The sequence below is a fragment of the Ascaphus truei genome, chromosome 11, assembly GCF_040206685.1.
Source record: "Ascaphus truei isolate aAscTru1 chromosome 11, aAscTru1.hap1, whole genome shotgun sequence".
NCBI lineage: Eukaryota > Metazoa > Chordata > Amphibia > Anura > Ascaphidae > Ascaphus > Ascaphus truei.
Genome location: NC_134493.1, coordinates 41,154,626 through 41,176,824, shown reverse-complemented (window position 1 = coordinate 41,176,824; position 22,199 = coordinate 41,154,626). Strand labels below are relative to the sequence as shown.

General features: G+C 46.0%; 2 protein-coding genes across 2 annotated transcripts in view; one reads left to right on the top strand and one right to left on the bottom strand.

Annotated features, from left to right (window-relative positions):
* Positions 1–4,495: 4,495 nt before the first annotated feature.
* SLC5A10 (solute carrier family 5 member 10) overlaps positions 4,496–22,199 on the top strand; it is a 108,398-nt gene continuing 90,694 nt past the window's right edge. Inside the window, exons 1-8 of the mRNA XM_075565805.1 lie at positions 4,496–5,088; positions 7,061–7,132; positions 10,350–10,454; positions 11,676–11,735; positions 12,958–13,062; positions 16,458–16,563; positions 17,071–17,151; positions 20,189–20,394. Coding sequence (XP_075421920.1) covers positions 4,951–5,088; positions 7,061–7,132; positions 10,350–10,454; positions 11,676–11,735; positions 12,958–13,062; positions 16,458–16,563; positions 17,071–17,151; positions 20,189–20,394 — 873 coding nt within the window. The 5' untranslated portion in view covers positions 4,496–4,950. The remainder of the gene's footprint in view (positions 5,089–7,060; positions 7,133–10,349; positions 10,455–11,675; positions 11,736–12,957; positions 13,063–16,457; positions 16,564–17,070; positions 17,152–20,188; positions 20,395–22,199) is intronic.
* Positions 19,763–22,199, bottom strand: part of FAM83G (family with sequence similarity 83 member G) — a 37,696-nt gene continuing 35,259 nt past the window's right edge. The window contains exon 5 of the mRNA XM_075565803.1: positions 19,763–22,199. This exon is cut by the window's right edge and continues 262 nt beyond it. Within this exon, the coding sequence (XP_075421918.1) occupies positions 22,084–22,199 (116 nt within the window). The 3' untranslated portion in view covers positions 19,763–22,083.

Here is a 22,199-nt window from a genome sequence, read left to right as displayed (position 1 = left end):
TCCTTTTTATTTCAATGATCTCAACTTGCATTAGCCTGCGTGTATTGAAGTGTTTAACGCAGGGGTGAGCAACTCCAGTCCTCAAGGGCCACAAACAGGTCCGGTTTTAAGGCTATCCCTGCTTCAGCACAGGTGGCTCAATCAGAGGCTCGGTCGAAGATGGCGCCTCTGAGCCCACATGTGCTGAAGCAGGGACTGATTGACCCACCTGTGCAGAAGCAGGTATATCCTTAAAACCTGACCTGTTGGTGGCCCTTAAAGACTGCGGTTGCCCACCCTTGTCCAACACACGGTCAAGTACGTTTCTTTTTTTTGTGCCGCCTGTTGCATCTATGTCATGACGTGAGCTTGGGCGAGTAACCTAAACCAAGGAGGGCGCGGCGGTCGGGACTTATTCCAAGAGTCGTGTGCCCGATTACCTGTTTCCCAAGCCCAGGTGCAACATTTAACCTGAAAAAATAGCCGTAAAACATGAAGTACGTGAGCTGGAGCGTTTGGACACAGCAGCGTTATACGTTTTTAGAGCGGCAATCCAAGCTGGACCGTTTTTTTGGGGGGGGGGGGGTTCCCCCCTTTGGTTTCTTTTTACATAGGTTTGAAACAGGGTTTCCTGAGCTGAACCCCATTCATTTCAACTCTGGGGATCCCCTGCTTCCGGAGATGGCTCTGTAGGGGGTGCTGGTAGCAGCTCCGGCTTGCTAGCTGGGGTTCAAGTAATGGCCGCTATTCAAAGCCGCTGCGTCTTGAGTGCCAATAGGAAGCCGTGACATCACCAGGGTCAGCTTCCTATTGGCCCAAGTGACGGCCCAAGAGATTCCGGCACCTGCTTTGGAGGTTCAGCTCCAGAGACCCCCTGCTTCAAACCTATGCAAAAAAAAATGGCTTTAATTGCTCCTTTTTGTGACACACTGACTGAGGAAGCAGAACTGCAGGGAGGGGGGAGAAAGATGTGTAAACATCGGCGATTTCTGCTGCCCACCAGACCTCGGGCGTGGCTGGCGTGGCTGGCGTGTAATCTGATTGTGCTTTTATTTTGTATTTTTTTTTTCCTCCTAGTACTGCTGCTTTTTTTTTTTGCCCTCACACGCTGCAGGGGCCTGTAAAACATTGCAGAGCGATGTAGTATGTGTGGATCAATATACTGCCGGCTCCTCGAGCAGCTACAGGGGTTTAGCGCTGAAAATGTTCGTCTCATTCCTCTCCCAAAGATGGCGTCCGCCGCGTTGCACTGAAGGGACGAGCTGCCGCTGGAGGTGTGGAAACCAAGACACAGCGCAGCTTGTGTGCGCAGCGGGAGGGGGCGCTCTCTGTAGTGAGGCTTTTTTTTTTTCTTTTGCAGAAAAGCAAACGGAAAATATGCACTATTTATTTTCTGCAAAAGAGGGGGGGAGGGAAATGTAATAAAATATTTGTGTGATTTTGTGTTTTTAATTCCTGTGTTGAATAAATTATCAAAAGTAAAAAAAAATGTGGTGAAGAGAGAATGGCTGTCTGATTGTGTGACATCAGAACACGGGCGCGGTAATTTCAGCGCGCAGCGGCAAGGTATTCCTGGCGTCTGGCTAATAAAATGCAGCGCCTTTGTTTCCACACCACCCTTTATTTTTCGCTCTCACCCTGGTCGCGTCTTTACAATTCTTTGCGTCCTCTGAAAAACAAAATGTGTTTTTTTTTATAAATGGGAAAGCACTAATTCTCTCTTACCTGCCATTATTAACCTCTACCCTCTCTCAGGTTTTTATATTTTTAAGGTATCTGTCAAACATTATCACTCATTAGTTCAGTGAGTCACCATTAAGGTGAAATTTGGAAACCTAGTATTTTTTGTTACTAGTGTATTGGGACTGCTTATCAGTGGGGTTTTTTTTGTTTTTTTTAAACACACCCCCCCCCTTTTTTTTTTGTATGGAAACCTATTATTCTATTGTGAAATTCTGCGGAACCCCAACCCTCTCTAATAGCGTTTCTGAGATCAGATGCATTGTAAGGAACCCCGACCCTCTCTAATAGCGCGTCTGAGATCAGATGCATTGTAAGGAACCCCAACCCTCTCTAATAGCGCGTCAGAGATCAGATGCATTGTAAGGAAACCCAACCCTCTCTAATAGCGCGTCTGAGATCAGATGCATTGTAAGGAACCCCGACCCTCTCTAATAGCGCGTCTGAGATCAGATGCATTGTAAGGAACCCCAACCCTCTCTAATAGCGCGTCTGAGATCAGATGCATTGTAAATTCTTCAGTAGTTGATACAATTTTCAAATGAACTGAAGATTGCAGGAAACGCTTTAGGGACGCCCGGGGAACCCCTGTTGAAAAACACTGATTTACATGGTAAATGAGTCTTTTTTAAGATGAAGAATCCTGTGCTTAAGTACAAACTGGCGATATAAAATAACCACAGATAATACACCGACATCACTACACTTCCCCAAAGTCCCTGAAATAGAATTAAAAGTAGTATTTTGCCGAAAGTACCTGCATTCTCTCCCTGCAGAAAGGGACTCAGCCACTGGCACAGCTGTTTTCCTTTTGCTGAGTGGGCAGTTCTGTGGTACAAAGGGGGGAGGGGGGTGGTGGTATGGCGCTAGCTGATTTCTGATGTCACTAATGATGCATCATTAAGCCAATTTGAAGCATTTATCAATCCCATGCACCTGTGTCCCTGTTCGGAGTGTTAGCTTAATATCGCTGTGCTTCATTAGGAATCAGCCAGGATACAACAACACAAGACACCTTTCTGTTTCCCCCCTGGTATAGTCAGCAGAATACGGAGAATCCCTGAACCATATCCTATGTAGCGACAGCTGTTTAAATTGCAATATATTAAAAAAAAGCCTTCATGTGTTGTTTTTTGTTGTTGGTTGTTTCCGCTGGGTTTATTAGCCTGGCCAATCCAACACCTGGGCATTAAACGGTGAAAAGTTAAATAAAACAATATATGCTGCCATGCACGCTGCTTTTTGCGATCGGTGTGAGTAACTGAAGCAAGTATTCCAAAGGCGGAGTCATTAAGCAGTTCTTAGAAGTTGACATTGTTTGCCGTGTTTAATGTGTCCCACTGGTTATTATCCGAAGCAGAAAAATAATGCTGTCACAATTGGGCACCTGGACAGGATAAGATAGGGAAACACACGCACACTCACACTCACTTTCTCTTCAGTCCTCATGGGCCATCAACAGGTCAGGTTTTCAGGTTTTCTGTCAACGACTGAGCCACTGTTTGAGCTACCTGTGCTGAAGCAGGAACATCCTGAAAACCTGACCTGTTGACGCACACATGCGTTATTACCCCCTGTTAATGTGAGGTAACTCCCAAAATAACACGGTGTCTCCTTAAAGAGGCAGTTGTATAGGAAGTAGGGGGTCTCCGGAGCTGAACCGCATTGTCAGCTGGTGGGACCTGCTGCTTCCCGAGGTACTTCCTAGAATTGGTGTCGACTTCCTGGAAGATGAAATCCACTGCATTACGTGGACCAGTAATTCATCGTGGCTTCCTATTGGTCCGCGGGACAGGACAGAACAGAACATTCAAACCTCCATTTTGTTTCCCCGGGAAGGGATGCTACCGGCAGCGCCACCTTCTCCAGTAAGTATCTGAGAAAGCATGGCAGGAAATTGACATGGTTCAGCTCCGGAAATCCCCCTGCTTCCTCTAAGCATTGTTTTCAATAGCACTACAGTTGGATAAAATCTGCTAAATCTGTCTATGTATGGCCTCTTTATGTGAGGTTTCTTATAGCCGTCCTTCCATACACTGCTTATCTTGTACACCAGGAACAAAGCCTGAACCCAGGGGTGGCCAACTCCAGTCCTCAAGGGCCACCAACAGGTCAGCCTTTCAGGATATCCCTGCTTCAGCACAGGTGGCTCAATCAGTGGCTCACTGCTTCCTAGTTTGATACAGCCTGCTCCGGAAACCTGCAGTGCAAGCATTGGTGACCTGTTAAAGTGTTCTTGTTCCTGAATTCCCCCTGCTATTCCTGTTAGGGTTACTGATTAATCATTTTACGCATCTCTATCTGAAAAATGCTTCACTGCTCTCGAGCCATGCAAATTGTGGGCAGGTACAATGGAGGGAGAGAGTGGAAAACAGTCGGGGGCCATCTCAAATGTGAGCCCCCAAAAACCTGCATATTATTTGGATAATGTATGTCAAACTCCAATGTTGGTCCCCCGTGGAGATGAGATACAGGGGTATCCGTAATCCAGGGATTTAGGTACCCCCCTGCCAAATTAAAAACTGCTTGCCACTCAATTTCATCAGTTAAGTATGTCTGTATCCTTTACCAAAATCAGTGGGCTGTATATTGTGTGACAGATTTATTGTTCTTGTTGCAGTTTTGGGACAACATTTCTTAAATCAGAGGGGCTCAACTCCAATCCTCAAGCCCCCAGGTCAGGTTTTCAGGATATCCCTGCTTCAGCACGGGTGGCTCAATCAGAGGCTCAGTCAAAGACAGCCACCTGTGCTGAAGCTGGGATATCCTGAAAACCTGACCTGCTGGGGTGGTCTTGAGGACTGGAGTTGAACACCCCAGTCTTAAGTGACAACCGTAAAAAAAAAAATGGTAGTTATATGGCAGGGGGGTCCTCCATCTTTAGTGCAGCCCCCAATATGTTGCGTTGTGGAACCGGGGCTTTAAATAATAAGTGGGAAATATTGGGGGATCCCCAAATCGATCTCTGGTTCTGGACCTGGCACTTCCTGGTGTCATTATTGCTCCACAAAACTTCTGTTACTTGTTTGGACGCCTCTGTGCATTTAGTAAGGGGGGGGAAAAACCACCAGGTTGTACTTTGTGTCACCGATATCCGCCCGAACGCCTCGCTGAGCAGCAGTGACTTGTGCAGCTGGATTAATGATCAATTAGTCCAACCCAGCTAACGAGTTTGTCGTAGTCAGCAATCCTGCGACTGACCCTCCGTGTCCGGGAGATTCTCCCGTCAGTATGGGGGAAAGGAGCGGAGCGCGAGCCATGGACTGGAACGCCACGTCCACCAACCACATGCCAGCCCAGCACTTCAACATCCCGGACATCATCGTGATCGTGGCGTACTTTATTCTCAACGTGGCCGTGGGGATCTGGGTGAGAGAACGGGGGCTTTGCTTATAATACTCGTGGCCGGAAAATGTCTCGCGCTTAAGACTTTTTTCGCGTTTGCCGTTTGCGTCCAGATTCTCCAAACTGGTCCAAGTCCGAATAGATTTGTAATTTGGGATGAGGCATTTAAAGTCTAAGATCTGTATCTATTTAACTTTTAATATTTCGTTTTATTCGGAGGATATACTTGGTGAAAATGCGGCATTCCAGTTTTCTGTTTCGGGGGGAAATATTGTCAAAAGCAGTTTATTCCGAAATGACCATGTTCTGGATACTTTTCCTGAATGAAGTTGTTGTAACCGCCTGATGCAGTGAGATGTGTGTTATTTTGTGCTTAGCACAGTGGGGCTTTCAGGCCTAAGTTTCCTAAGTAACATACCTTCAATTATGAGACAACCACTTAAAAAGGGCAAAGATGGGATTCACCTTAAAATAAATCCAGTATGTGCTGCTAAGTGGCCGTTAGAAACGGAAACTGGCCTTAAAGAGGCACTTGAAATAGTTTTAATATATGCAGCCTTTGATTACCTTTATTGAAAACTAATTACCTACGCTGCTGACCGACTCGTTCTCCCGTAATCGATCAGCAAGTTCCTGCTTCCCAGGGTTCACTAAATGGCTGCCTTTCAGTTTCAATCAATCCCTCTGTCTGTGTAACTCAACAGCTACAATGTATTCTTTTTATATTACTAAGGTAACATTATCTATTGTTACAGTTTGCAGCTCAAACTGCTGGGAATATTGGCAACAAATGATCACAAACAGGAAAGTGTTGCGCTGTTGGTGTGGTGGGCTAAAGCCTGCTATAGAAAGCAAATGACGCTCATTATATAAAACATATAAAAAATGTAGTTGCATATAATAATAATTAAAACATATCAAAACATATTAAAAATGTAGTTGCATATAATAATAATTAAAACATATTAAAACATATTAAAAATGTAGTTGCATATTATAATAATTTTTAAAAATGCAGTAAATACTATCTCATACTACAGAACTGATTTATTTATTAAAAAATAAATAAACACGTAGGATATTGCATGGATTGCCTCTAATCGCAAGGATTGCTCAAGATTGTCTCATACAGGTCTAAAATAGGTACAAAATCAATACATTCATTCTCTTTGGATGCGTTTAACGTACCAGATTTGCACCAGTCTTAAATGTTTGTCTTTTTTTACGCGCTTGTCTGTAAAACTGCAATTTTGCTACATAACGTGATGAATATTGCCCATTGGATATGAGATAGGGGCTGTGGCGGTTCTGTGACAGAGAAACGAGGAAATTGGCAGTGAAATTGACCACTTGGCTCACTGCAATCTGACCAATTAGTACATATAATGTAAAAAGAAAAGAAGGCAGGATATAGCTTGCACTCCTTTAGTACGCCCTGTACCACCGGGACAAGAAGTAATGATGCACCAATTGCTGCCGGGGATCTGATCCTCTGCTAGATTCCGTTGTGTGAATAGATCCCATACTAGGAAGGCAGCGGGGCACTCGTCGAGTAGAAGACAAAAGTTTCTTTATTGAATTTGACATATTCCTCCTACGCGTTTCAGTCCCGGCTGGAATCGAAACGCGTTGGAGGAATATGTCAAATTCAATAAATAACTTTTTTCTTCAGCTCTACGAGGTCCCGCTGCCTTCCTACTATGGAAAACATATACTGTGAAACACCATTAATAGGAACCTTACTGGGTTTGTGACCTAATATGTACAACAAAAGACAAGGAAGCCCAATGTTATATCCAATATTTATTTATTTATTATTATTACTACTATATATTTGTATCTGTATTCGTTCTTCATACATAGGAAAGTTACTAACAGGTTACACTGAAAATTACATTTCTTTTTGAGCGGAGCTTTATTTGAGCCTTTTGTATAAGGAAACCTCTCCGGGGAATCGCACTGTAAGCCCCTGATTCCTGTGTCTTTCCCTTTGCAGTCGTCCTGCCGTGTGAACAGAAACACGCTGAGCGGGTATTTCCTGGCGGGTAGGAACATGGCGTGGTGGCCGGTAAGTGTAAGCGCCTCGCGCGGGAAGAATGGCTCCTGAGATCCACATACCCAATATATAGCTATTGTTTGAAACCCATTTCTAGAGAGCGAAAGGAAACACTATATGGTTCTTATGACATTATTAGTAATAATGCTGCAATTATGACTCTTGGTAAAGGCGTTTTTTATCTGCCGAATGTCCTTGCTTAAAGTTGTATTATTTATTGTAGTTTACATATAAGTTAAGATTTTTGTGCTGCAGGTTCCAGCTCCGTATTTCCCTAATAAATGTGTGTGTGTGTTCTGAGGAATCACTACATATTATTGTAGTGTGTGTGATCACTACATATTATTGTAGTGTGTGATCACTACATATTATTGTAGTGTGTGATCACTACATATTATTGTAGTGTGTGATCACTACATATTATTGTAGTGTGTGATCACTACATATTATTGTAGTGTGTGTGATCACTACATATTATTGCTTTGTACAACACAAGTCCTCAGTGTGTGTGTGATCACTACATATTATTGTAGTGTGTGTGATCACTACATATTATTGCTTTGTACAACACAAGTCCTCAGTGTGTGTGTGATCACTACATATTATTGTAGTGTGTGTGATCACTACATATTATTGTAGTGTGTGTGATCACTACATATTATTGTAGTGTGTGTGTGATCACTACATATTATTGCGTTGTACAACACAAGTCCTCAGTGTGTGTGTATCTCACATCTCCACATTTACTTTGTGTCTGGTGTGTCTTCAGTATTGACACAAAATTCAAATACCATCCTGGAAAAGTTATTATTGATTACAAGCATTTAATGCACTGAATGATGCACCAATACTGAACAAATAAGACAAGTCAATTGGGGATTGGCTTTACTCCATACATTTTTTTTGTATATACTGTGTATATACTTAGATTGTAAGCTGTTTGGGCAGGGACTCCTTTTCCTAATGTTTATGCCTGAAACACTTATTCCTATTATGTCTCCTATTATTATGTCACATGTATTACTGCCGTAACCACACACACACACACACACACACACACACACACACACACACACACACACACACACACACACACACACACACACACACACACACACACACACACACACACACACACACACACACACACACACGATGGGTATACCTGACCTCAGGAGCTTATAGATGCGTTAAGGTTTATTCATTAATCTGCGATAGTGCTGATCGGGGCACTAGCACACTTATTTAGCTCAGTGGGAGCTTCTATTTTACTGAAGACCCCCCCCCCCCCCCCCACCTCCCATTATCTTTTCCTCAGAATTTTATTTATTTATAACATGTGTTACCAGGAAGTGATACAGTGAGAGTTACCTCTCGTTTTCACGTATGTCCTGGGCATATATGATAACAAATACATGGTTACAAATACATGGGTACAAATACATGGGTACATTAAGTCAGTGGTTTCCAACCTTTTTTGGGTTAAGGCAGGGGGGCGCAAACTTTTTTCCCTGCGCCCCCCTGCCGACGGTCCCCTCACTCCTGCGCCCCCCTCACCCCCACTTACCTCCGCTCCGGCGTCATGACGTCACGTTGCCATAGCAATGTGACGTCACACGATGACGCCGCGTTGCCACGGCGACGCTGGAAGGAAGTCGTCGGAGCCAAGGTAAGTAAAGGTTTACAGAGGCCCTGCAGCTCCCCCGGCACTTAATTTAAGTGCCTTAGGGGAGCGCGCGGGGCCTCTATAAACCCCGCGCCCCCCGCAGGCAGTCTCGCGCCCCCTCCCCCTGGGGGTCGCGCCCCCCGGTTTGCGCACCGCTGGGTTAAGGAAACATAAGGGAAATTCTAAGGAAAACCCAACCATTTTTATTAGCGTGTCTATGATCAGATGAATGGTAAATTATTCTGTATTTGATACAATTTTCAAATGACCTGAACATTACAGGGAAATGCGGGGGAACCCAAGGGTTCCTAGAAACCCAGGTTGAAAAACAGTGCATTAGGTGAACAGGCTCACACATGATGTATCTGTGCTGAGGGAAGGCGGGAGCAGTCAGGCCCTGGGAATGACATCTGTATGGATTCAGTGGGATGGATTCGTTTTGAGCTTTTGAATTTGACCCAGAGAATCTGGCTGACAATCCAGCCACACAATAAAAGTTGGAATTTGCTCCCCCTGGCGGCTGACTGTCCACATTACAGGTGCATCTGCACTGTATCATTTCTAGGTCACCCTAAGTAGATTTTGGGAATTGTCTAATAAACTATCCAGGAATCCTGCAACTTCAGAAACACTACCGCCTAACCATGATCCCTCACTAGCCATAAGCCCAAGGCCTGGCTATGTGCACTGGGACGTTCTGGAAAACCAAAAACAATTCCTGCGCTCCTCCCGAGCAGGCTAAAATATACTAGTGACATGTTTACATTTAGCTGCACAAATAAGCATATGCTTCATGTATTTAACCCTTTCAGGGCACTTCCACATGCTTCACAGAGTTTAGCCCATAGGGCAATCAGAAATGACATATATTCAGTGCAGGTTCCTGCTAACCGGAGATTACCATGACGAGGTTGGCGGCTTGGATCATGTTTTGATCAAAAGATGCAATCAAATGACTCCTTCGTCCCACACAGACTTAGGTTCTGAACGTAAACCTGACACTTGTATATTTTAGCCCAAATTGGTAGGAGCGCAGGAATTGTTTTCCAGAAATGTAAGGCCGATCCTTTTACCAGCTGCATACTCCACAAAGGGAGCAGCGCAGGTAATATGTATAGTATTTGTTTTGCACAGGGACTTTCTGACTTAAATGTGCAAAACAAATATTAAATGTAGCGGGCGTCAAACGGGAAATAAGAATACGAGACAAGGTGTCGAATCCCTGAGTGCTTTCATCCAATATGTGTGGGGATTTCTCAGGTTCAGTCTATGGGGCAAAGTGTTGTGTTTTTCTGGGCGTTGCAAACTCCTCCAGCATTCAAGGGGTTATTGGGGAGGGGGGCAGGGGGTGTATGTGTCCTTAGTTTGGACCAGGCACATGGAGTCACATGAGTTCGGAAGGATAGTTATTAACACGGAGGCCCCGGTTCACTAAGCAGTGGTAAGTTACTGCTTACTACGATATAAGGTGCCTTATACCTTATTGGTAAATACAGCCCTGAATGTTAATGGCATACCGCCCCGTGACGTCTAACCGGCGCCCAACTCTGTGCCCTTCCCCAGATTGGCGCCTCTCTCTTTGCCAGCAGTGAGGGTTCAGGGCTGTTTATCGGGCTGGCGGGCACAGGAGCTGCCGGAGGCATCGCCGTCGCTGGCTTCGAATGGAATGTAAGTGTGAAGACGCCGTGACCCGGCACATTGTGACTCTGTGCCACCTATTGCAGGGGGTGGCCAACTCCAGTCCTCAAGGGCCAGCAACTGGTCAGGTTTTCAGGATATCCCTGCTTCAGCACAGGTGGCTCAATCAGTGGCTCAGCCGAAGACTGTGCTGAAGCAGGGATATCCTTAACACCTGACCTGGTGGTGGCCCTTGGGGACTGGAGTTGGCCACTCCTGATCTGTCGTGAGTGTGTTAGAAGAAATAACCAGCATCAAAATGAATAACAATCTGGCTTTATTCTATGCATCTTACACAATATAATAAGAGGACAGCGGCACAAACCGTGGGAGGCTCCGAAACCGCCCGAGTAAGCAGAGGCCTCTGCACACATGCTATATCCACACCGCTGAGATAATGTGTGTGTAAATGATCGTACTATAGCATTGTGTTGTGTTTGGCTTGGTGCGGCTGGAAGCAATCAAACTGCATTCAGTTTTGGAACCTTTTTCAGCAAATAGAAATCCCACAGTGTGAGCACATTCACACGTCCCCGACAGCTCTCCAACCCGGCCCTTCCCCATTATCTGTTAGCATGCAATGTTTTTACTGCTGACAGGAATTCTGGGTAATTACATACAGATGGCCACAGTGAGTCACTTTTTGCTTCTGGTCCATTTTAACACGGGGGCCCTATAAGCTTCTGCCTGCTGCATTACACAGCATTTCAGCTCAGGCTGGGTTAGAGAAGTGCATGGCCTGCAACCCAACTCACAGACAGCCGTTTCGACTTTTTGATTCAAACATAGCACCGAGATCCCCTGGACACTGACAAAGGGCCCCTAATACTCTTGGAGACTTGTGATTGGCTGACACTGCCCGTCACTCACAGGAAGATCCGATACCCCGTTCCCATCCCCCACCTGCTCCCCCATCCTCCCCCCCACCATTCCCCTTCCCCATCTGTTCCCCCTTCCTCTTCCCTTCCTCCCCCCCCCTTTTCCCCTCCCCCACTCATTCCCCCTATCTCCCTCCTTCCTCCCCCCATTCACCCTTCCTCCCCCAGGCGTTCCCCCTTCTCCCCCCCCCCCCCCATACCCCCTTCCTCCTGTGTATCTTATCTATTCGTACTCCGAGCCGAGGAAGGCCCCCCCCCCCCCCAGTGAGTGGTGACAATGTAGCTGAACGATGCCTGTGGTACTTTAGCTGATGTTTTGGCTCTTGTCTTCCAGGCCACTTACATTCTGCTGGCCCTGGCCTGGATCTTTGTACCAGTTTACATCTCCTCGGGGGTAAGTGCTGCTGTCTCTGGAGCCGGCGTTCAGTACCAGGGGATACCGCACGGGGCTGTGTGTTTGGGCAACTGACACTATTGTATGTAAAGCAAGTGACGTGTATGTGGGATGGATGCGTCCGCGGATACTCAGTCTAATTATACATAACGGATGGTTCTTTTTTTTTTTGGAAGGGTGGTTGGCATGACATGCGGTGCCCATTTAAACGGCGCATGTGCCACCTGTAAGCTTTGCCATATGTGACGATATTTAGCGCGGAGTTTAAAGAGGCAGTCCAAGTAGCTTAAAACAAAAAAAATATATATATTTTTTGTTTTAATGTCTTTTTTTTACCTTTATTGAAAACTAATTACTTAAGCTGCAGATCGATTAGTTCTCCTGTGATCGATCAGCAAAGATCCTGCTTCCCAGGGTTCACTAAATGGCCGCCTTTCAGTTTCAATCAATCCTTCAGTCAGTGTAACTCAGCAGCTACAGTGTATTCTTATATTACTACGGTAACATTATTGCTACAGTTTGCCACTCAAACTGCTGGGAATATTGGCAACACATGATCACAAACAGGAAAGTGTTGCAAAGATCTTGCACTGCTGGGGAGGTGGGATAAACCTGCTATAGACATCAAAGGGTGCTCAGTGTATTACAACTCATTAGAAATGGCATTAAGAGTTAAATGTGAAAAGAAATAAGTTCTTTAGTATTAGATAATACTTTTTTTTTATATAAAAAGTAAATAACAACCAAAAAACACAAGTAGGATATTGCTTTAAAATGTTCCAATTAGCAGTTTTTTATCATGATCCTGTGTATCACAGACCCCGTATGGTCTGTCTCCCTCCAGCAGAAACGAGGGGTACATGAGAATTTTACCAGGTAGTGTTAGGACCTGCATACTGGTCATGCCGTGACGTGGCTGCAGACTTATAACGTTTTGGCCAAAGGGTTTAACTAAATGACCCTTACTCATGAGCAGATTAGCACTGAAGTATTGTACTATATGTTGTGTCACTTTGTATGTTGCGCTGGCCTTTCTGTTTTTGTTCCTTTAAAGTGTGTTTCGGTTTCCACTCCTCTGTACCTCAGTGTGCTTTTGGGGGGAGGGGGGGGGAGGGAGGGGAGGAGGGGGATTAGATTGTTAGCTCTGGGACCACCTGTACATTGAGGAGGGTTATACACTGTGAGCATGGAATGAAGGTGACCTTGTCTTCTGCTGCCTCAGATTATCACCATGCCGGAATATCTGATGAGAAGATTCGGAGGGGAGAGGATCCAGATGTATCTGTCTGCACTGTCGCTGCTGCTCTCTGTCTTCACCAAGATCTCCGTAAGTGTTACTATATGTGTTAAGGTTCCTGTTACAGCCGCCAGAATCCAAGGAATTAGAACTCCTACAGAGGCATCTCACAGCTGTGATATCCCCTGCAGATGTGTAGTACCTAGCAACACCACAAGAGGGTACTGTAAGGTGGAGTTTGGAAGCTGGTGAAATATATATACAGTATGTAAATCTTTATTTATATAGAGCCATCCAGGCACATGGCGCGTCACGGGACTAATACATGTGACATAATATTATAACATAATGGGAATAAGCGATTCAGACATAAAACAATAGGAAAAGGCAACCCTGCCCTGAAGAGCTTACAATCTATGTGGTAAGTAGGAAGAACGTACAGAGACAGTAGGAGGGTGTTCTGGTAAGTGCATCTGCAAGGGGCCATGGTCGATGTAAGAGGTGTATAGTGTCAGGCACGGATCTACTCATATGCTTCGTTAAGCAGGTGTGTTTTAAGGTGGGTCTTAGGTGGATAGAGAGGGTGCTAGTCGGGTATTGAGGGGAAGGGCATTCCAGAGGTGTGGGGCAGTCAGTGAGAAAGGTTCAAGGCGGGAGAGGGCTTTAGATACAAAATAGTGACAAAAGGGGTAGAGAGAAGACATCCTTCAGCGGAACGCAAGAGTCGGGCAGGTGTATAGTGAGATATTAGGGTGAGATGTAAGTGAGATATTAGGGTGAGATATAAGGGGGGCAGAGCAGTGTATAGTGAGATATTAGGGTGAGATGTAAGGGGGGCAGAGCAGTGTATAGTGAGATATTAGTGTGAGATGTAAGGGGGGCAGAGAAGTGTACAGTGAGATATTAGGGTGAGATGTAAGGGAGCATAGAGAAGTGTATAGTGATATATTAGGGCGAGGTGTAAGGGAGCATAGAGAAGTGTATAGTGATATATTAGGGCGAGATGTAAGGGAGCATAGAGAAGTGTATAGTGATATATTAGGGCGAGATGTAAGGGAGCATAGAGAAGTGTATAGTGAGATATTAGGGCGAGATGTAAGGGAGCATAGAGAAGTGTATAGTGATATATTAGGGCGAGATGTAAGGGAGCATAGAGAAGTGTATAGTGATATATTAGGGTGAGATGTAAGGGGAGGCAGAGGGGGCATAGTGAGATATTAGGGTGAGCTGTAAGGGGGGGCAGAGCAGTGTATAGTGAGATATTAGGGTGAGATGTAAGGGGGGGGCAGAGCAGTGTATAGTGAGATATTAGGGTGAGATGTAAGGGGGGGGCAGAGCAGTGTATAGTGAGATATTAAGGTGACATGTAAGGGGGCAGAGAAGTGTATAGTGAGATATTAGGGTGAGATGTAAGGGGGGCAGAGCAGTGTATAGTGAGATATTAGGGTGAGATGTAGGGAGGGCAGAGCAGTGTATAGTGAGATATTAGGGTGAGATGTACGGAGGGCAGAGCAGTGTATAGTAAGATATTAGGGTGAGATGTAGGGAGGGCAGAGCAGTGTATAGTGAGATATTAGGGTGATATGTAAGGGGGCAGAGCAGTGTGTAGTGAGATATTAGGGTGAGATGTAAGGGGGGCAGAGCAGTGTATAGTGAAATATTTGGGTGAGATAGCAGTGTATAGTGAGATATTAGGGTGAGATGTAAGGGGGGAGGCAGAGCAGTGTATAGTGAGATATTAGGGTGAGGTGTAGGGAGGGCAGAGCAGTGTATAGTGAGATATTAGGGTGAGATGTAAGGGGGGCAGAGCAGTGTATAGTGAGATATTAGGGTGAGATGTAAGGGGGCAGAGCAGTGTATAGTGAGATATTAGGGTGAGATGTAAGGGGGGGGGGGCAGAACAGTGTATAGTGAGATATTAGGGTGAGATGTAAGGGGGGCAGAGCAGTGTATAGTGAGATATTAGGGTGAGATATAAGTGGGGGCAGAGGGGGGTATAGTGAGATATTAGGGTGAGATGTAAGGGGGGCAGAGCAGTGTATAGTGAGATATTAGGGTGAGATGTAAGGGGGGGGCAGAGCAGTGTATAGTGAGATATTAGGGTGAGATGTAAGGAGGGGCAGAGCAGTGTATAGTGCGATATTAGGGTGAGATGTAAGGGGGGGGCAGAGCAGTGTATAGTGAGATATTAGGGTGAGATGTAAGGGGGGCAGAGCAGTGTATAGTGAGATATTAGGGTGAGATGTAAGGGGGCAGAGAAGTGAATAGTGAGATATTAGGGTGAGATATAAGGGGGGGCAGAGCAGTGTATAGTGAGATATTAGGGTGAGATGTAAGGGGGCAGAGAAGTGTATAGTGAGATATTACGATGAGATATAAGGGGGGGGGGGGCAGAGCAGTGTATAGTGAGATATTAAGGTGAGATGTAAGGGGGGCAGAGAAGTGTATAGTGAGATATTAGGGTGAGATATAAGGGGGGGGCAGAGCAGTGTATAGTGAGATATTAGGGTGAGATGTAAGGGGGGCAGAGCAGTGTATATTTAGATATTAGGGTGAGATGTAAGGGGGGCAGAGTAGTGTATAGTGAGATATTAGGGTGAGATATAAGGGGGGGCAGAGCAGTGTATAGTGAGATATTAGGGTGAGATGTAAGGGGGGCAGAGAAGTGTATAGTGAGATATTAGGGTGAGATATAAGGGGGGGCAGAGCAGTGTATAGTGAGATATTAGGGTGAGATGTAAGGGGGGCAGAGCAGTGTATATTTAGATATTAGGGTGAGATGTAAGGGGGGCAGAGTAGTGTATAGTGAGATATTAGGGTGAGATATAAGGGGGGGCAGAGCAGTGTATAGTGAGATATTAGGGTGAGATGTAAGGGGGGCAGAGAAGTGTATAGTGAGATATTAGGGTGAGATATAAGGGGGGGCAGAGCAGTGTATAGTGAGATATTAGGGTGAGATGTAAGGGGGGAGGCAGAGCAGTGTATAGTGAGATATTAGTGTGAGATGTAAGGGGGGGGCAGAGCAGTGTATAGTGAGATATTAGGGTGAGATATAAGGGGGCGTTCTGAGGACTGGAGTTGACCACCGCTGCCATATTCTGATTATATTGGAAAGGCGTTCCTCTGTGTCCTGCAGCCGCTCAGTCCTGCGCTGACCGTGCTGGACATCAGGGTATTTAAGTCTCCGTGCTGTAAAAACCAGCACAAGAAAACCAGCACACAATTTCTCAGTGCAAAGGCTCCCAGCCCACACAGACCACTCACCGAGCACGATTTAAGGCTATCCTCCCATTAGCACAGGTGGTCCAAGCAGGGGGCATCACTTCCCCTGAACTGTTGGGGGTCCTTGAGGGCTACAGTTGGGAACCTATAAGTGAGGTGCAGCCCACCTGCTCAAACAGTGAAAGAAACCTCAACTATGGACGAGGAGGTGTTACAGGGCTGAGCGCTCCTAATGCAGCGTTTACACCTGTGTTTCCTTGCAGACTGACCTGTATTCGGGGGCTCTGTTTGTACAGGTGTGCTTGGGCTGGAATCTCTACCTTTCTACAGTGCTCATGCTGGTGGTGACTGCTCTTTATACCATCGCAGGTGAGACCAATTCCTCCCCTTCTTCTTTAAGACACAGGGCTTCTTTCCTCCCCTGTTAGGTGAGACTTGGAACGGCAGCGGAGTTACCTGCAGGGAGCGCTCTGCTTCCCCCGAGGGCTTTCCTGCACCGTTGATATTTTGTGGGCATGCAAAGAAAGGTCAATGGTTGTTAGCCAGGGAGGTTCGCACTGCTTCAGACTACAGGAGGACAGTTTCACCCAGCCCCGACCTTGGAATGTCCTCTGTGGGTTTGGGGCAGCCAACTCCCAGTCCTCAAGGGCCACCAACAGGTCAGGTTTTCAGGATATCCCTGCTTCAGCACAGGTGGCTCAGTCGAAGACTGAGTCACTGATTGAGCCACCTGTGCTGAAGCTGGGACATCCAGAAAACTTGACCTGTAGGTGGCCCTTGAGGACCGGGCGTTGGCCACTCCTAGCACTGTCCGAAGTTGCCATCTGTAGCCAGGAGGTTGGTGAAAATCCCTGACACTCGTGTGCTCTTTTCCAGGTGGGCTGGCTGCTGTGATTTACACGGATACTCTGCAGACGGTTATCATGATTGTGGGAGCCATTATCCTGAGTATCACAGGTACAGAAGGACACAGGAACGAGGCCAAGGGCCTGTTTCTCCATCATTTCCTTCCACCAGCAGGGACTTCTTGTGCCAACATTAATAGGTGCCCACAATGTAGGGAAGAGGTTCCTGTAACTTCTCAATTAAACATAACCGATATTCTTCCTGAAGCAGGGGATCTCCTCAGCTGAACCCCATTAATTTCAGCTCCGGGGACCCCCTACTTCCGGAGATACAGAACCTCCACAGGGTGTGCCGGTAGCTGCTCCGCTAGCAGGGTTCACGTAATGGCGGGGTTTCAAAGCTCCAGTGCCCTGCCGGCCAATAAGAAGCCGTGACGTCATCCGGGTCGGCTTCCTATTGGTTCGCGTGACGCGGGAGCTTTAAACTTTGCTGAGATACCAGCACCCTCTTTGGAGGTCTGCATCTCGGGAAGCAGGGGGTCCCCGGAGCAGAAATTAATGGGGTTCTGCTCCGGTGACACCCTGCTTCAACCCTATGTTAAAAAAAACAAACAACGCCTGCTTGGATTGCCCCTTTAACAGTTTCAGTGCACAGGCGCCAACGCCACACTGAGGCCCGTCCAACAGCGACGCCTAATACTGCTTCATCTTTAACCCCGTCAAGTCCGTGGGGCAACTGGGCAGGTGTTTCAAGCTGGGGCGAGTTCATATTTTAATGGTGCAATTGCATTTAATTGCAACCTCAATAGGTCCAAAGTTCTAGCTTTCCCCAAGTTATCTATGTATCTATCTGTCTATCTAACTAGCATCGGTATTTGGTGCATTATAAATACATAATTTAGCCCTGATCACTGCGACAACTCAGTCACGTGAGTCCCTACATGTCTGTGTTACGAGTTGACCTTAAGTGCAAGGGGTTGTTGACCGTTCCAGCACTAAAGGGGTTAATAAGATCCGAGCGGCGGGTTTTGCTGTCCGGCATGCGAGGGTATTTTGCATGTCGAACGAGCACAATAGGGAGAGATTTGCACAGGGAGCCAGTTCCCTTTTAGCTTCTCGATTTCCATACACAAATACACTTTGCATCTGTAGGGCGTCTCTCACGCAGAGAGGACGGCGGGCACCGTGTCTGGGGTGGAATATCTGCCACTCCTAACAGCTCCCAGAATCCCCGTGACCTCCTTTGGCGCTCGAGCTCTTAGCCGCGCTGCTCCCACTCTCTGGAACAGTCTGACTCATACAGTGCGAGAGGCTCACTCTCTGGGAATCTATAGATCAGGATCAGGACCTACCTGCTTACCCAGGCATCTAATTAATGATCCACAACCTGTCCGGTATTTAATAGCCACAGCACCGTCCCCCCCTGTGTTGTATCTTTCCTTGGGTTTGGTCCCTTTTATAACCTTAAATGTTTTCTTCTTTTTCCCTTTTTGTAACTGCGAAGCTTTGAGTCCCATTGGGAGAAAAGCGCTGTGTAAATAAAGTTATATTATATCCTACACGGGCACGGAATAAATAAAGCCCAGTGATCAGAGCAACTTCACAGACATCGGGAAAACGCCCAACTTTAGCATATTTTAGGGGATTCTTTTCTGGTAAATCCAATGCAACAATGGAAAGACACTAGAATTTGGTGCCTAGCAATGCACTTTAGTAAAGTTTCTATACTCCTCTCGTATTCCCCTTGTGTCCTACCTGATGCTACACAATAAGAGACTAAGTTCTGCTTGTAACCAGAAGTGTAAGATAATTGTTTCAATGTTTCGCAGCTAAAACTGAAAAGCAGAATCCCTCATTTTGTAGCCGTGAGCTGCATCGAGCTATGAGGGCGGTTATATCAGTAGCAGTTGTGTAATATGACAAATTGTGCACTGCTCTGTACTCGCTACAAACTGGTCCCAGTAACAAGATGAAATAGCCACCATGTTTTCACTCATAGAAAAAACAAAGTGAGCAGTATAAAGAAGCCCATTAAAAAATAACATCAACAATTCAAAATAGGTTTTTTTTTTCTTCTTATAAATAGATGATCCTGATTTGCACCTTCAAACAGCACTGCAAGGTTGGGAGAAGCCATGAAATGACACAGTAACACACGTGTTCAAACCACACTCACAACACAAACACAAGACAGGGCTCAGGCCAAGGTTTTAAATACTGCATATATTTAAAATAGCTTAAAAATTATATTACACCGTACAAAAATAGTCTCAGCACTTTTCGGGTTGCCTGAGCTGGAATGTCGGGAATATGAAGGAAAGACATTTTTTGTGCCGATATTGTGGGGTGAGGGCTGTCAGGCCAGTCCATACATCAAGTCCCCCTTTAAAAGCAGCTCTGCAGGCACATTTAGTGGGTGAGTAAGTGGCACAAGACGAGTTCATGGAAACCATCAGAAGGAATGTTCTTTTGTTAGGGCAGGGGTGCAGCCAAGACGACTGCCCGCTGCGTCACATTACAGAGGCGCCTCCTCGCCAGCTAATCGCAGGGTGGCCGAGATGCTTTGACCCTTGCACTGCTGGAATATCCATTGTGGGACCATGTACCTGTATCATACAGGCTCCCCAATGTAGTCACCACATCCCCCAGCAGCCAAACCACCAAGACACTAATTCTGCCACGTTTTTTTTTACAGTACATATTCAGGGCACAAAAATAACAAAAAAAAAAACAGATGTTTTATTTACAAAGAATACATTTTTTCCCCTTGTTAACGCATGGGAATGGTTTCAAAGTATTTGCTTTTAACTCAGTCTAGCAGGAGACTATAGGGAAACAGCCTTCCTGTCCCTGTAGTGCTGGAGGGAGCTTGCCAAGCACCTGTGCCTTTATTGGCATGTAAACGGTTAAACAAAAGGGTCAATTATTCCAAGTCTTTAATTGTAACCTTCTTACCGCTAGTGACCAGCGACGCATTGCTTTGTATATTTCATTTGTGCACATTCAGCGGCTCAATGACGCCATTATTATTTTTTTTTTTTTATATATTTTTATTATTTTATTATTTTATTCTTTTTGCCCGTTTTTTTCTTTTTCTTTAAAAAAAAAAAAACAACCTAAAACACGTTTCTTCTTTGTGTTGTGCTCAGCGTTCAACAAGATCGGCGGGTATCACAACTTGGAGCGGGCGTATGCTGGAGCCGTGCCTTCCCAAATTGTTCCTAACACCACCTGCCACCTGCCGCGCTCTGACGCCATGCACCTTTTCCGGGACCCGGTCTCGGGCGACCTCCCTTGGACTGGCATGACCTTTGGCCTAACTATCCTTGCCGCCTGGTATTGGTGCACTGATCAGGTAACTTGCTTTAAAAAAAAAAAAGGAGGGTTGCAGGGTTGACCAATGAGAATATTCCATTCTGTGACACGGAACTTTCCGACGCGGAGCACTCTGTTTGGCTCAGGCAGTTTTCAATGCCCCCTCGCCCACCAGCATGGCTCTTTAGAATGTTCCATTCATACAAGTTGTGTTGGTTTAACCAAGACCTGGACTGACACAATGTGATTAGTGACACCTCTCTGTTCTGTGACAACAGGGCATGCGACTCTCAGCAATGCCGACAGTTAGAATAGAGCACGGATGGCCAACACCAGTCCTCAAGGGCCACCAACAGGTCAAGTTTTAAGGATATCTCTGCTTCAGCACAGGTGGCTGTGTCTTTGAGCCACCTGTGCTGAATTAGGGATATCCTTAAAACTTGACCTGTTGGTGGCCATTGAGGACTGGAGTTGGCCTGCCTAGAATAGATCATCGTTGCCCACCTGGTACCCGACCTACATTCTTATTGCCCAGGAAGGAGGTGCCAAAACCCTTCACTTAACACTATGCCCTCCTCCTCTAATGTGCAGAGGGATCATTACATAGGAGCTCAGCACCTGTTCAAATACCCAAAAGGTCATTAATCAAAGCGCTAAACTGATGCAGTCGGGACATATCTTAGCAGCAGCGTTGCCGAATCTATGGATGATTCTGTTTAACACAAACTACCTTTTGTTTCAATTTTTAAAATCTGAACAGTCTAATATGTAACATATTACTAGCTGAAATCCTAAACGTTAGAGATTAGGTAAAGCTATAAACCACCTCCGCAGACCCCTTGCAAGTCGACCTCTCTACAACGCTAACCCTGCCACTCTTCCCCCAGCCACACTTTCCCCTTCTTTCTCTCCCCCGTCCCCGCGCTTACCCTCCCAGCATCTCAAGACCTCCTCTTATTCCAGTTACATTTAGCTGTACTCCTATTATCTTTACTTTCCACTTATTTGTAAACTCTTTGGGCAAAGATAACCCACAGGCCAGAATGGTTTATACTTAAAAAGTAATTGTGGCATCTGCTCTGTGCGCACAGCACTGAGTACAGTGACAGAACTATTGTAACGATACTGGCAGCAAACCGTTGAAACCCACAGTGCTGCTTTGTCCTCTGCTGCTGTGGGGTCTGCACTGCACAGTATTAGAATATACATGGCAATGGGATGAAAGGGGAGGTAATACTGTACTAGCCATCAATATTAGCCACAGTTCCAAAGTGGCACATTGTTGCATGTTCATATCTTATAGCTCCTTGATAAGGTAACATTGTAGGCGGTGCAGAGGATACTGTTGGGTCTGTGCACCTACAAGGGACAGGGAAGGTCCCCCAGTCCTAGCCAGCCATAATACTCAAAATACCCCAAACTTTCTAAGAGCATCACCAAGCGAATACCGTTATATTTAAGACATGCAGCCACCTCTGGGGTGAGAAAGCCTAGCAGCACATTTCTGCCCCTCCCCACGAATGGCGAGGAAAGTAACACAAAATAAAAGCGTTACCCAATTATTGGGTGTATTGCTGTATACATTCATCTCTGTAATTAACCCCCTGCGTGTCAGCAGCGTTGAAGTTTAAGCCGTGCGCCTTGACACCAGCTTTAGAGAACGGGTCATCGTCGGCAGGACATACACATAGCACCCTGAAACCAGGTATCCCCCCCCCCTAAGTCAGATTTATAGATCCTTATGTCCTGGAGGCCCGTGGCTTCTTCTCTTGGAGTCCAGATTAGTGGCCCCCATCCTGTTTTTGAGGTGTTTGGCCTGGGACAGCTTGGAGTAAGGGATTCCAA